At 43.2% G+C, this 14,876-nt stretch overlaps 1 protein-coding gene and 1 long non-coding RNA gene across 5 annotated transcripts in view; one reads left to right on the top strand and one right to left on the bottom strand.

The window, feature by feature from the left end:
- DDX60 (DExD/H-box helicase 60) overlaps window positions 1–14,876 on the top strand; it is a 646,547-nt gene that overhangs the window by 435,120 nt on the left and 196,551 nt on the right. For 2 of the 4 annotated variants that reach the window (XR_006390268.1, XM_044296973.1), the window contains exons 26-27: window positions 4,898–5,041; window positions 11,257–11,286. Coding sequence is in view for 3 of the 4 variants with exons in the window: in XM_044296973.1 (XP_044152908.1) it covers window positions 4,898–5,041; window positions 11,257–11,286 (174 nt within the window). In the remaining variant the exon portion in view is untranslated. The remainder of the gene's footprint in view (window positions 1–4,897; window positions 5,042–11,256; window positions 11,287–14,876) is intronic. The other 2 variants (XM_044296988.1, XM_044296981.1) reach the window with 2 other exon arrangements.
- LOC122940366 overlaps window positions 1–14,876 on the bottom strand; it is a 107,068-nt gene that overhangs the window by 17,397 nt on the left and 74,795 nt on the right. The window lies entirely within an intron of this gene.

The raw sequence follows: 14,876 nt of genomic DNA, 5'->3' as shown, positions 1-14,876 counted from the left end.
CAATTTTTCTGGCCGCTGCTACAACAGCGGCTGCAACAATAACATTGTTTTTCAGGCATGTGTACATGCCTAATTTTTCTGGCCTCTGGTGCTGCACTGTGGCTGCAAAAAAAAAAAAAAAGGCACATACAAGTGTCAATTCCCCTTCGTGATCGTTACCTTGTTGTGGTGAAGGGTCTTGCGTATCACAATGAAGCGATCATCACCTCTATGAGTGTGTTGTCAATGTTGCCACACCCCAGATGATAAGGCCGTTGCTTCATTATGATCAGACCAAAAGCGATCGGCTGGATAATTTTTCATAGAAAAAACATACATTTTCTTTTTTTTTAAGTTGTATGGGTTTTTAATACATAAAATAAAAAAATCATAATAAAGTCTCTTAATAGTTTATTAGAAATAATGCAGACAATTTAAAAAATCCCCATCCATTCCAATACAAAGCAAGTACAGAGCTCAGAACTAAATTATTTCAGGATGTCGTAATGGTTTGTTAATTCGACAATGGTTAATCAATTCGACACATGTCCCCGAATAGGGGATGTAACAGGGATTAAACTGATAGGAATAGTACTAGTTAAGACACCACTCATATAGGGTGTCACAGCACATTGCTCCGTGCACGCGCAGTGCCCCAAGTTGGGAGTAAGAGGACCGACCAAGCTGCTTTTTCCATCTCCCGGTTCCTAAAATCAATTCAGTTTGGTGTATCAGAGTTTGGTCTGTCACTGAAAGCAGTCGAAGGTACCCGGCCAAATTTTTTTTTCACAAAAGGCAATCCTTGATATGGGACCTAACAGGGATTAAACTGATGAGAATAGTACTACAGAAAATACCACTCATATCGGGTGTGATAGTAAATTGCACGGTGCAGACGCAGTGACCGTGGCGTGGATTCAAACAAAGGGGAGGGAGCCAGCGTTTTTTTAACCATCTCCCCGTTCGAAAAATCTATTTAATAAATGGATCCCAGATTGGGGACCATACAGGGATTAAACTGATGACAATAGTACTACAGAAAATACCACTCATATCGGGTGTGACAGTAAATTGCACGGTGCAGACGCAGTGACCGTGGCGTGGATTCAAACAAAGGGGAGGGAGCCAGCGTTTTTTTAACCATCTCCCAGTTCGAAAAATCTATTTAATAAATGGATCCCAGATTGGGGACCATACAGGGATTAAACTGATGACAATAGTACTACAGAAAATACCACTCATATCGGGTGTGACAGTAAATTGCACGGCGCAGACGCAGTGACCGTGGCGTGGATTCAAACAAAGGGGAGGGAGCCAGCGTTTTTTTAACCATCTCCCCGTTCGAAAAATCTATTTAATAAATGGATCCCAGATTGGGGACCATACAGGGATTAAACTGATGACAATAGTACTACAGAAAATACCACTCATATCGGGTGTGACAGTAAATTGCACGGCGCAGACGCAGTGACCGTGGCGTGGATTCAAACAAAGGGGAGGGAGCCAGCGTTTTTTTAACCATCTCCCCATTCGAAAAATCAATTCAATTCACCTTTCGGGGACCCTTGGTGTTGTACGTGGCTGGGTGGAGGAAGAAACCTTCAATGACATCAACGGGACATGGCTAGCTTGGTATCCAACCTTGTGCAAATGGGAAGTTTGCGGTTGGGCAAATGGACTGTTTGCGGTTGTTTGTGGTGCATTAAAAGAGGAGTTTGGTCTGTCAATGTCTGTGAAGCGGGCGTAACCCTTACACTACCTGATCGATACAACATCATACCTGATCGTATACACACACTGGATGTTTTAAACCACGTTGTTCAAAAAAAAAATTGGATTGTTAGGTGATTTATGCCCTTTATGGATTAAAATCCAACTCTGCGTCAACTATGTAATTTTCCATGGGAGTTTTGCCATGGATCCCCCTCCGGCATGCCACAGTCCAAGTGTTAGTCCCCTTGAAACAACTTTTCCATCACTACTGTGGCTAGAAAGAGTCCCTGTGGGTTTTAAAATTCGCCTGTCTATTGAAGTCAATGGCGGTTCGCTCGGTTCGCGAACATTTGCAGAAATTCGCATTCGCCATTCGCGAACGGAAAATTTTATGTTCGCGACATCTCTATTTGTGAGCAGCAGAGGGCAGTTGTGGAATACCAGCTGCAACATGGTCATCGCCTTTCGAATCAACTGCCACTATTCACAAGCAAGGAGTTGGCATTGATATCAGACCTCTGTGAGGTTTTAAAAAACTTTGATGAATCCACACAGATGGTTAGTGGTGATAACGCTATTATCAGCGTAACCATCCCACTGCTGTGTCTACTCAAACGATCGCTGCTCACAATTAAGGACGACGCTCTGAATGTGGCAGAAGAGGAAATGGGGGAGGACATTACACAAGGTGATAGCCAGACCACCCACAGTTCGTCTTCTCAGCGTGAATTCGACCATGAAGAGGAGGAGGAGGAGCTGGAGACAGTTGCCTCTGCTACAGAGGGTGGTACCCTTGGAATTTTAATTCCATATGTTCAGCGTGGATGGGCAGAAGAGGAGGATGAGGAGATGGAGAGTCATCCTGATGTCGACATCGACGTCTTGCCTGTTGGTACTCTGGCACACATGGCTGACTTCATGTTAGGCTGCCTTTCCTGCGACCCTCGCGTTATACGCATTTTAGATAACACAGTTTACTGGAGGTTAACCCTTCTCGATCCCTGCTACAAAGATAACTTCTCATCTCTCATTCCTGTGGTGGAGAGGACGAGTAAAACGGTGCAATACCAGAAGGTACTTGTTGGGAGATTGCTCCGAAATTTTCCATCTGACAACGCGGCCGGCAGAGTCCGTACTTCCTTAGGCAACCGAGGAAGGGAGACAAGGGAAACACACAGCAGTTCCAACAAAGGCAGGGCAACACTCTCCAAGGCATGGGACACTTTCATGACACCCCGCCAGCAACCTCACCCTGAAGCGTGGCCTAGTGGTACAAGGAAGGAAAAGTTTTGGAAGATGGTGAAGGAATACATAGCAGACCGTGTCAGAGTCCTAAATGATCCCTCAGTGCCTTACGACTACTGGGTGTCCAAGGTGGACACGTGGCACGAACTTGCGCTCTACGCCTGCCCTGCTGCCAGCGTTTTGTCTGAGCGTGTATTTAGTGGTGCTGGTGGCATTATAACAGATAAGGCTACTTTCAAACTGGCTTTTCTGGGTCCGCTTGTGAGATCCGTTTCAGGGCTCTCACAAGCGGCCCAAAACGGATCAGTTTAGCTCTAATGCATTCTGAATGGAAAAGGATCAGTTTGCCTCCGTTCAGCCTCCATTCCGCTCTGGAGGCGGACACCATATAGTAGAGCGTCAGTTGAACAGCATGCACTCGCATATAATGTTTTACAGCATCAGCTCACCTGCAGGCACTCGCATATATTGTTTTAGAGCGTCAGCTCAGCAGCAGGCCCTCGCCCCTCATGTTTTGGATGGTCAGATCAACAAGCCCTTGCTCCAAATGTTTTTGAGGGTCGCCATCAGGCCACCAATCATAATTTTTCAAGGGTGTGTATGATGCCCTTCTTTATGTGTATTGGAGTGCCGGTTCCTTGTAATTTTTGGCAGCCCTTTCACTTAGTGCATAGGCTTTATGAGTGTAGGAGTCCCACTACCTGAACAGTTGTACCACAATGTGAATGAGGCCCTCCTTTATGTGATATACAGGCTGTTTCGGTGTGCCTCTTGCTTGTAACTTTTTGCGGCACTTGCACTTTATATACAATTGAATATACAGGAAAGAATGTTTCCTAACAATTTTTTCTGTAAAATAGATTTTTTTGGGGGGGGTTTTGTGTGTATTTTTGTCAGTCTGTAAAAGTGGTGTACAACTCGGACAACATGGTTCCCAGCGGCGACCTGGGAGTCCAAGATGCATCCAGACATAGTCCCCTTGCCGTTCCCGATCCATTTCGGTGGTCTTTCTGTCACTTTCTGACCTTTTCCAATGGACCAGGCACCCTTCCCTCGTCAGAGCAAGGGGTGCCTGGTTGTCTCTCATTGACTTCCATTATACTCAGATGCTCAGTCAAGCACACGAATATAGCAATGTGTTCAGGCCGAATACTTTGGTGCTCGATCATCTCAACTCAGGAGAGCTGAATCCAAATCCACGCCACACTTTCTAGACTTTTCATTATCAAGAATTTTGAAAACCATGTATCATTTTCTTTTCACTTAACACATACTTGCTATTTTGTGTTGGTCTATCACATAAAATCCCAATAAAATATATTTAAGTTTGTGGGTGTACCGTGAAAATATTTCAAAAAGTTCAAGAGATATGATTGCTTTTTCAAGGCACTGAAAAGGAGGAGTTGCCAAGCACCAGTTCTGGTCCTTGTTGCCATAGGACCAATCGCATCCAAGAATAGCGAGAAATAAGAAACAGCACTCCAGACTATTTGCTTCAAATATTAATCTATTTATTTCATGAGAGTGTCATGATAGTGACAGTAAAATGGTTACTGAGTAGAAATGTTTTGGACCTAAAGGTCCTTCTTAGGCTAGACAAAGTAGTAAGGAAGAGTATGTAGCAACCTTGTCAACAGGAGTATTTAAAGCTGTAGGGGAGCTGAGGGGTAGCGTCCTAAAAGTAAAAAAAAAATTACGTTTTTGAAATCTGTAGGTGTTACATTTCCTTTAATGCCCCTTTTTTCAAGATTCCATCAAAATAAAAAGGGGACAAGTTAATTGTGCTTTTATAGCCACCATTACTCTAGCCATTTTAAACTTGGATACAATATATCTGATTTCTATGTAGTATGAGACAAGCAAGCACAAAACTATTAGACTATTTTTTACTTATTTATTGAAAATTATTTGACATAAATAACTAATAACATATTGATTATTATTGCAATCTTTCTTTTAGATTTAAACTTAATTTAGTAGAAGGTTTAGCAGAAATGGTCTATGAGCATCTAAGTGAAAAGTGGGAAATGAAACAGACTGAGGAGGAGAAGAAGAATATCCAGAAACTTGAAGCAAGAGCAGAAAAATTACAAAAAAGTATTCAGTAAGTCTAGTGTCAAAGGTCTTATATCATGATGTGGTATTATGCAACATTCGTATGTATTACCCTGAGAAGCAACATCTGACTCTTTGGGACAGGTGAAAACTGCAAGCTGATGATCCCAATGTGATCCCTTGATGTGAGCTTACCTTTGCATTACATGGAAATCAATGGGAGGGAAGAAATGCAAATGAGCTCTTAACAAGCTTTGCCTCTAATGCCACCAGATGTAAGGCAGCTATCCTATAAGTCAATATTCAGTTCTTAAAATAAGCCTTCAGACATGACTTGGATATTAAACAAGCCAGCACCTCATCTGCAGACAGCTGTTTCAGGGTGATTGCCCCTCATCAGTGCAGAGCAGAGAGTACTGGCTTAACTGGGTAGGAGAACTGTGTCAGAGCAAGGGGGGAACTAACTCTCCTTAGGGAGAGAGCACCTTAATCAGTCACTCAGTACCCCCATGTTGGGGCCACACTCAGAGGAGGTTGGTTTCCGGGGAGGGGTCAGATCCACATTTAACCCCCCCTTGCCCGCTGGGAGTCCAATTGACGTGTTTCAGCAAAAGGTGCTAACTGGGGTGAAGGCTCTAGTATACCCCAGGGCACCCAAAAATTTGAATGCTGATGAAGAAAAGGCCCTTAAATGGCTAGGAACACGGGACGATATTGTAATAAAACCAGCGGACAAGGGGGGCAATGTGGTTCTTCTGATCACAAAGGAATACTATGTTACAGAAGCCCACCGCCAATTGCATAATAAAGAGATCTATGAGGCCATTCAGATAGATCCTACGCATCAGGTACAAGGCCTCTTGAGGAACTTGCTCCACAAATATTGTGAAAATGGCACGCTCTCGCAAAAAATGGCGGAAAAATTATTGCCACCCTTCCCATCTAAACCATCGTGGTACTTTGTACCTAAGGTCCATAAGTCACTGACCCACCCCCCTGGTAGACCCATCGTATCGGGGGTTGGGTCAGTGACTGAACCCCTGTCAAAGTATGTGGATTGGCTGCTCAGACCCATGGTTAGCAGCATACCCTCATATGTCAGGGGCACGTCGGATCTTCTCCAGACACTAAGGTTCCTCCCTTGGCAGGAGGGCTTCCAGCTAGTGTCGTTGGACGTAGAGAGCCTGTACACACGCATCCCCCAAGATGAAGGCATGAAAGTGGTAACGGATATTTTGTCAGAGATTGGCAAGAGCACAGCATTCACCAGTTTTGTACATGATGCATTGGAATTTAGTCTGAAGCATAATGCCTTCAGATTTGGGGATGCGTGGTACAGGCAAAAGTTCGGCACTGCAATGGGCACACCAGTATCATGCACATTTGCAAACCTATATCTGGCCAAATTCGAAGACAGATATGTATATACTGTCTCAAATCCTTTTGCACAGTATATCCATACTTATCTTAGGTATATTGATGATGTACTTATTGTATGGACAGGGACAGAACCAGATTTCCTGAGATTCGTACAATACCTGAATGAGGTGAATGACATGAATATGTCATTCACGTATAAATTTGGGGGGGATCGTCTAGAGTTTCTAGACGTGGAGATCTCAGTAAGGGATGGGGAGTTGGTGTCCGAGGGCTACCGTAAGCTCACGGCCACCAACTTTCTATTACATTATTCCAGTTACCACGATCCAAGTGTCAAGAGGGCGGTACCCTACGGCCAATTTGTCAGTTTACGGCGCATAAATAAGTTCGAGACAGACTATCAGTGCCAGGCCCAAGAATTTAAAAATAGATTGCTGGCGAGGGGGTACCTCGCTATTACTTAACCAGGCCATGAAGAAGGCCGAACGAGTAAAACCTCAGATGTGCCCTTCACCCAGTGAGAATGTAGGCTCGCAACAGACGGGCCCCATGGGAGGAGCACACCCCTTTGTCTTCTCTTTCAAGTATGGACCAATGGCCCCCCTCATTAAGAGGGTCATCAGGGACAATTGGTCCATACTTGAGGGAGACGAGATTTTAAAAGAGGTGTGCAGTACGACGCCCATCATAGCCTTCAGGAGATGCCACACCTTGCGGGACAAGCTGGTCCACAGCAGATTTATAGAAAAAAAAAACGCCACATGGCTGGAAAGCTGGGGCCCAAAAGGCAACCGCAAGTGTGGACATTGCTCCTGTTGTAAATTTAACCCCCAATGGAAGGTCTTGGAATTTGGTAGGGTTCAACATAAGGTCACCTCTCTTATTACATGCAAAAGTAGGTATGTTGTATATCTCCTGAAATGCAGTTGCAGGAGGTTTTATATAGGAAAGACGATTAGGGGTCTTCATGAGAGAATTAGAGAACACCTTAATTCACTATCTTCAGGGAGAGGTTGCATGCGTCTAATCGAACACATGAGAGAAGAGCATGCAGGTGACAGTTCAGCGCTCAGCTTTGCAGGCACAGAAATATTACATAATCTACCACAGGGGGGTGATAAGCAAAAAGAACTCCTTAGACGGGAGAGCAGATGGATATTGCGCTCCAACGCAATGGGACCCCTGGGGTTAAATGATAAGATCGACATGAGTATATTCCTGTAAATACCTGATGCCTATTCAGTGTGTGCTTCATGATACTATAGCATTTAAACATTGTTTTTAATTGTTACATGTGATTCGTTTACTCAGTTGTGACGTGGCTGGCAATGACGCAGGCCGGTAAGCGCCGCTCAGGTGTTATGCCGTTCATGCGCATGTAATTCCACGTCATTAACTGAGTGTTTTAAAAAGACCAGGTGAATCGAGCACCTGATTACGGGCCAGAGGAAGCACTTCGGTGCGAAACGGCCGTCGCCCATTCACCTGGTTGCATTCCTATGTCTGTGTCCGCTCACCACTGCAAATAAAGAAGATTTGATTCAGCACAAAGAAGGGGTGAGTGCCGTCCTTTTCTCTTACATGTATTGCCACCAGATGTAAGGCAGCTATACTATAAGTCAGTATTCCGCTCTTAAAATAAGCCTTGAGACATGACTTGGATATTAAATAAGCCAGCACCTCATTTAATATCCAAGTCATGTCTCAAGGCTTATTTTCCAGAGGAGCATGTATGCCCTATAAGTCTCCTCACACTGATTAAGGTGCTCTGTCCCTAAGGAGAGTTAGTTCCCCCCTTGCTCGGACACAGGCCTCCTACCCAGTTAAGCCAGTACTCTCTGCTCTGCACTGATGAGGGGCAATCACCCTGAAACAGCTGTCTGCAGATGAGGTGCAGGCTTATTTAATATCTAAGTCATGTCTCAAGGCTTATTTTAAGAGCTGAATATTGACTTATAGGATAGCTGCCTTACATCTGGTGGCATTAGAGGCAAAACTTGTTAAGAGCTCATTTGCATTTCTTCCCTCCCAGAATTCCAGAGGAGCATGTATGGCCTATAAGTCTCCTCACACTGATTAAGGTGCTCTCTACCTAAGGAGAGTTAGTTCCCCCTTGATTGAAATCAATGAAACACATAAGGGGAGATTTATCTTCTCCCTTGCACCTGAAAAGTGACATTAAAAAGTTGCACGTGTAACTTTTTTTTTTAACCTCGACTTTTTATAAAATTGTTGCATCCATCAGTTTTATGCCATCCTTGCCACTTTCCCTAAAGGGGGTGGGGAAGGGGGCGTGACCAGCCACCCCAACATATTTATCTTTATTTACTCCAGTTTTCTGGCACAAATAAAACCAGAAATCTACGGCAGCTCTGAGATGTCATATATTTCTGTTTAGGCAGACAGACTGCAGAAGCATGAGCCTAATTTATGATGAGGCAAGCGCCTCATCATAAATTAGGCTCATCCTCTGGCAGTGCAGGGGATTTCAAGACTGGGGCAGAAAGCGCTTGGCTTGATAAATCAACCTCATATTGCTTAGACCTTTATTTTATGTGACAAGTGTTTGTGCCAAGAATGAAAATTATTCCCTATTCATACGATAGGGCATAACTGATTGGTGGGGGTCTTACTGCTGGGACCACCGCTGAGAATGCTGCTCTATTTATTCTCTATGGGTCTACTGGAAATAGTGATTTGCTGTAGTCTCCTATCTCTTGTAGTCCCATAGAGAATGAATAGAGCAGCAAGATGCATGCTTAACTGTGGATAGGGGATACATTTTTGCTGCCCGTTAGTATGGGCAGCAAAAAGTTGATGACAGGTTCCCTTTAATAAACAAATGCCAGAATGTAATTATACCATAAAACATCAGTTTTTAGTTTTATTATAAAATGAAATGTTTTTGAACAGTATATACTGTACCAATACCATGTATTACTTACATTGTTCTGATTCTCACTTACAGCCTTCCCAGGGTTGCCAACCGTCCAGAAATTCCTGGAGATTCCATAAAAATAGCCGACTTTTTTCCAGTGTCCATGAAAAAATTAGATGTTTCTGTGATGGTCTTTTTAAGCTGGTGGTACTTGAGCAGGTCACTGCAATTGTAAATCCCTGCATTTTATAGATCACAGTAAATGCTGGTAATGTGTACAGTATTAGTATAGACTATATCTATAGACCTATAGACTTCTGTTACTTATAATTTTCATAGTTCATTATAGTTTTCCAATTTGTCTGTAAAAAATGTTGGCTGTTCGTGATTTTTGGATAAATTTGTCCAGAAAAAATAAAAATGTAGGTTGGCAACCCTGAGCCGGTCCAAAGATTCATTCACAATTCTGCTTGTTGGAAAAAGTTTGCAGTTATCAGCTAAGAGTTGAGTTGCAGTGAGTTAGTATTTCCTATGTCAAATTAAAGGGATTGTCTCACTTTGGCAAATAACATTTATCATGTAGACAAAGTTAATACAAGGCACTTATTAATGTATTGTGATTGCTCATATTGCCTCCTTTGCTGGCTGAATTCATTTTTCCATCACATTATGGTTGCGACCACCTTGTAATCCAGCAGCGGTGGCCGTGTTTGCACACTATAGGAAAAAGCTCCAGTCTAGGTGCACTGCCATGGTCCTGGCCACCAGAGAGGTTGGTGCTTTTTCTTAGTGTGCAAGCACGGCCACTGCTGCTGGATTGCAGGGTGGATGTAACCATGGAAACAAGCTGTGTATAATGTGATGGAAAAATGAATCCAGCCAGCAAGGGAAGCAATATGGATAATAAAAGTGCATTAGAAGGTGACTTGTATTGACTGTGTCTACATGATAAATGTAACTTGCTAAAGTGAGACAACTCCTTTAATGAACAAAATGTAAGCAAGATGAATACTGCGAGATTTTTGCGCTGAAGACCGTATGATCTTTGATTTAAGCTCTGGACTATATAATAAAGGCTGTAATTCCTCAGATGTGCCCTTCACCCAGTGAGAATGTAGGCTCGCAACAGACGGGCCCCATGGGAGGAGCACACCCCTTTGTCTTCTCTTTCAAGTATGGACCAATGGCCCCCCTCATTAAGAGGGTCATCAGGGACAATTGGCCCATACTTGAGGGAGACGAGATTTTAAAAGAGGTGTGCAGTACGACGCCCATCATAGCCTTCAGGAGATGCCACACCTTGCGGGACAAGCTGGTCCACAGCAGATTTATAGAAAAAAAAAACGCCACATGGCTGGAAAGCTGGGGCCCAAAAGGCAACCGCAAGTGTGGACATTGCTCCTGTTGTAAATTTAACCCCCAATGGAAGGTCTTGGAATTTGGTGGGGTTCAACATAAGGTCACCTCTCTTATTACATGCAAAAGTAGGTATGTTGTATATCTCCTGAAATGCAGTTGCAGGAGGTTTTATATAGGAAAGACGATTAGGGGTCTTCATGAGAGAATTAGAGAACACCTTAATTCACTATCTTCAGGGAGAGGTTGCATGCGTCTAATCGAACACATGAGAGAAAATTAGCAAATGTAACTTGCTAAAGTGAGACAACTCCTTTAATGAACAAAATGTAAGCAAGATGAATACTGCGAGATTTTTGCGCTGAAGACCGTATGATCTTTGATTTAAGCTCTGGACTATATATTAAAGGCTGTAATTCAGGATCTCCACCAGATAATGTTATATAGTCAGTCAGATTTTTATGTAGTTAGTTACATTAAATAAACAGTAAATTGGTGTTCATGTTTGTCATACTGTATGTGTCTACATTTTTAAGGTTGTTAATTCTTATTGTCTATATATGGTATAATGTTCCTTTCTCGGTGCTGTATATAAAATATTACAACCATATGACGAGCAGTAAATAAAATCATGCTTTGCTTTTATTCAGGGGAACACAAACAGAAACAAGTATTTCAAGGTAAAATCCACATTTAAATGCATTTTCCATTTCCCTCGGAATTCACTGTCATATACAAGCAAACAACAGTACTTATTAATGTTCTCTCTACTAAGTTTATTGTATGGGTGCTGTATGCAAATGTGAAAATACTGGGGGGGGGGGGGATTATTAATATTGGTGTATCGAGATCTCTCCTCTGATTTATTACCAGGGTGCACACACTAAAGATACTGTATCATGTTTAAAATACATGATACCGGAGCATGGTAGGTCTGGGTTGGACAGGACAAGTAAGAATTCTTGGTAGGTTGTAGAAGCAGGTTCACTCTGCAGCATTAAGGGAATTCTGTGTTTGGAAGAAGGGATGTGCTTTTTTCAGAAACTGTTACAATAGGTTGTGACTGGCATTAAATATGGGCCTCATTTATTTGATTTGGGAAAAAGCGGACAGCACACCTATTTTGGATAGTGGTGTGGTGGGTGCACGTTTCCGAGGAAAGTGGTAAGCCTCCCCTTGCTGGTCGGATGATCAGTATATAAAAAAAGAGTATGGAGACAGCACGTCCTTTTTTTGTGAAATTGCGTGCTTACGTTTTTTAATTGTTACATGTGATTCGTGATACTCAGTTGTGACGTGGCTGGCAATGAGGCAGGCCGGTAAGCACCGCTCAGGTGTTATGCCGTTCATGCGCATGTAATTCCACGTCATTACCTGAGTGTTTTAAAAAGACCAGGTGAATCGAGCACCTGATTACGGGCCAGAGGAAGCACTTCGGTGCGAAACGGCCGTCGCCCATTCACCTGGTTGCATTCCTATGTCTGTGTCCGCTCACCACTGCAAATAAAGAAGATTTGATTCAGCGCAAAGAAGGGGTGAGTGCCGTCCTTTTCTCTTACATGTATTGCCACCAGATGTAAGGCAGCTATACTATAAGTCAGTATTCCGCTCTTAAAATAAGCCTTGAGACATGACTTGGATATTAAATAAGCCAGCACCTCATTTAATATCCAAGTCATGTCTCAAGGCTTATTTTAAGAGCTCAAGGCTTATTTTCCAGAGGAGCATGTATGGCCTATAAGTCTCCTCACACTGATTAAGGTGCTCTCTCCCTAAGGAGAGTTAGTTCCCCCCTTGCTCGGACACAGGCCTCCTACCCAGTTAAGCCAGTACTCTCTGCTCTGCACTGATGAGGGGCAATCACCCTGAAACAGCTGTCTGCAGATGAGGTGCTGGCTTATTTAATATCTAAGTCATGTCTCAAGGCTTATTTTAAGAGCTGAATATTGACTTATATGATAGCTGCCTTACATCTGGTGGCATTAGAGGCAAAGCTTGTTAAGAGCTCATTTGCATTTCTTCCCTCCCAGAATTCCAGAGGAGCATGTATGGCCTATAAGTCTCCTCACACTGATTAAGGTGCTCTCTACCTAAGGAGAGTTAGTTCCCCCTTGATTGAAATCAATGAAACACATAAGAGGAGATTTATCTTCTCCCTTGCACCTGAAAAGTGACATTAAAAAGTCGCACGTGTAACTTTTTTTTTTAACCTCGACTTTTTATAAAATTGTTGCATCCATCAGTTTTATGCCATCCTTGCCACTTTCCCTAAAGGGGGTGTGGCAAGGGTGGGGAAGGGGGTGCACACTCTTTAGTGTGTGCACCCTGGTAATAAGTGTGCTTTTTTTCAGAAACTGTTACAATAGGTTGTGACTGGCATTAAATATGGGCCTCATTTATTTGAATTGGGAAAAAGCGGACAGCACACCTATTTTGGATAGTGGTGTGGTGGGTGCACGTTTCCGAGGAAAGTGGTGAGCCTCCCCTTGCTGGTCGGATGATCAGTATATAAAAAAAGAATTATGGAGACAGCACGTCCTTTTTTTTTGTGAAATTGCGTGCTTATGTTTCATCTGGAATAAATTTCACAAAAAAGGACGTGCTGTCTCCATACTTCTTTTTGTATATATGGATCATTTGGATTGGGGTGAGCCTAAATACCAGATCGTGGGTAAGAGGGTTGCTATTTATGGAAATAAGTTTCTCAATCCCAGATAAACCCTTGAAATTAGAAGTCAGACAAGTTGTGTAAATCTTTAGCTGTAACAGAAGGAGGTTTAGGTCTTTTCAAAAGAAACTGTAAAGGTCCCAGCTTTATCTGTATTGGGCTACTTTCACACTCGCGTTTGGTGCGGATCAGTCATTGATCTACACAGACGGATCCATTCAGATAATACAAACGTCTACATCCATTCAGAACAGATCCGTTTGTATTATCTGTAACATAGCCAAAACGGATCCATCTTGAACACCATTGAAAGTCAAGGGAAGATGGATCCGTTTTCTATTGTGCCATATTGTGTCAGTGAAAACGGATCCGTCCACATTGACTTACATTGTGTGTCAGGATGGATCTGTTTGCCTCCCCATCATCAGGTGTCCGCCTCCAGAGCGGAATGGAGGCGGAACGGAGGCAAACTGATGCATTCTGAACAGATCCTTATCCATTCAGAATGCATTAGGGCAAAACTGATCCGTTTTGAACCGCTTGTGAGAGCCCTGAATCAGATTTCACAAACGGAAACCAAAACGCCAGTGTGAAAGTAGCCTTTTCATATTGATTAATCAAGATAACCATCATTAAAAACATGACATATGCTAAGGATTTTTGTTATATATTTTTTTATATATCAGCACATAATGTATACAGCTGGGACCTGTGGTGTGCATAAAATAACCAGGTCCAAACAATAAAAATTTAAAGGGCATCTGTCAGCAGATTTGTATCTATGAAACTGGCTGATCTGTTACATGTGCTCTTGGCAGCTGAAGGCATCTGTGTTGGTCTCATGTTCATATGTGCCCGCATTGTTGAGAAAAATGACATTTCAATATTTGCAAATGAGCCTCTAGAAGCAACCAGGCGTTACCATTGGTAATAGAGGCTCAGCAATCTCTGCAACTACTGCGCCCTCTGCACTATGATTGATAGGGCCAGGTACTGTATTATCATGTTTACACTGCCTGGTCCTGTCAATTAAAATGCAGAGGGCAAGACAATTGCAGAGAGAGCAGAGCCTGTAGGTGTAACAACACCCTTGTTGCACCTAGAGCAGGGATGGGCAAACTTGGCCCTCCAGCTGTTGTAAAACTACAAATCCCATCATTCCTGGTCTGCCTACAGCTATCAGCCTACAGCAGGGCATGATGGGATTTGTAGTTTGCCCATCCCTGGCATAGAGGCTTACTTGTCACGGCGCAGTGTGGGAGGTAAACTCCACACCGAACACAGGAGGGAAGGGAAGAGGTGCTAGGCCTGGAAACTAGGGAAAGGTCACCACCTAGTGAATCCCTAAACTGAGCCCTGACTACTATCAGTATGAACAGACCTCGATGGTAAAAATGTTCATACGCAGGAACCTATAGCCCAATCTGACCCTAAAGGGCCCTGGAAATAGTGTCAGGACAAAAGACGACCTGTTCCTTCCCAGCTGAAGGAACAGGGGGCTCCCTCAGGCCTAATACCAAAATATGGGGAAATACAACAAACTAGAAATAGGAAAAAGACACTTAACTCCGAAGTACACGGACGAGCAGGAACTCAGAGGAG

The sequence above is a fragment of the Bufo gargarizans genome, chromosome 1 (assembly GCF_014858855.1).
Source record: "Bufo gargarizans isolate SCDJY-AF-19 chromosome 1, ASM1485885v1, whole genome shotgun sequence".
In the NCBI taxonomy this organism is placed as follows: Eukaryota; Metazoa; Chordata; class Amphibia; order Anura; family Bufonidae; genus Bufo; species Bufo gargarizans.
Note: the sequence above shows the minus strand (reverse complement) of the source record. Positions and strands in the feature narration are given on the sequence as shown.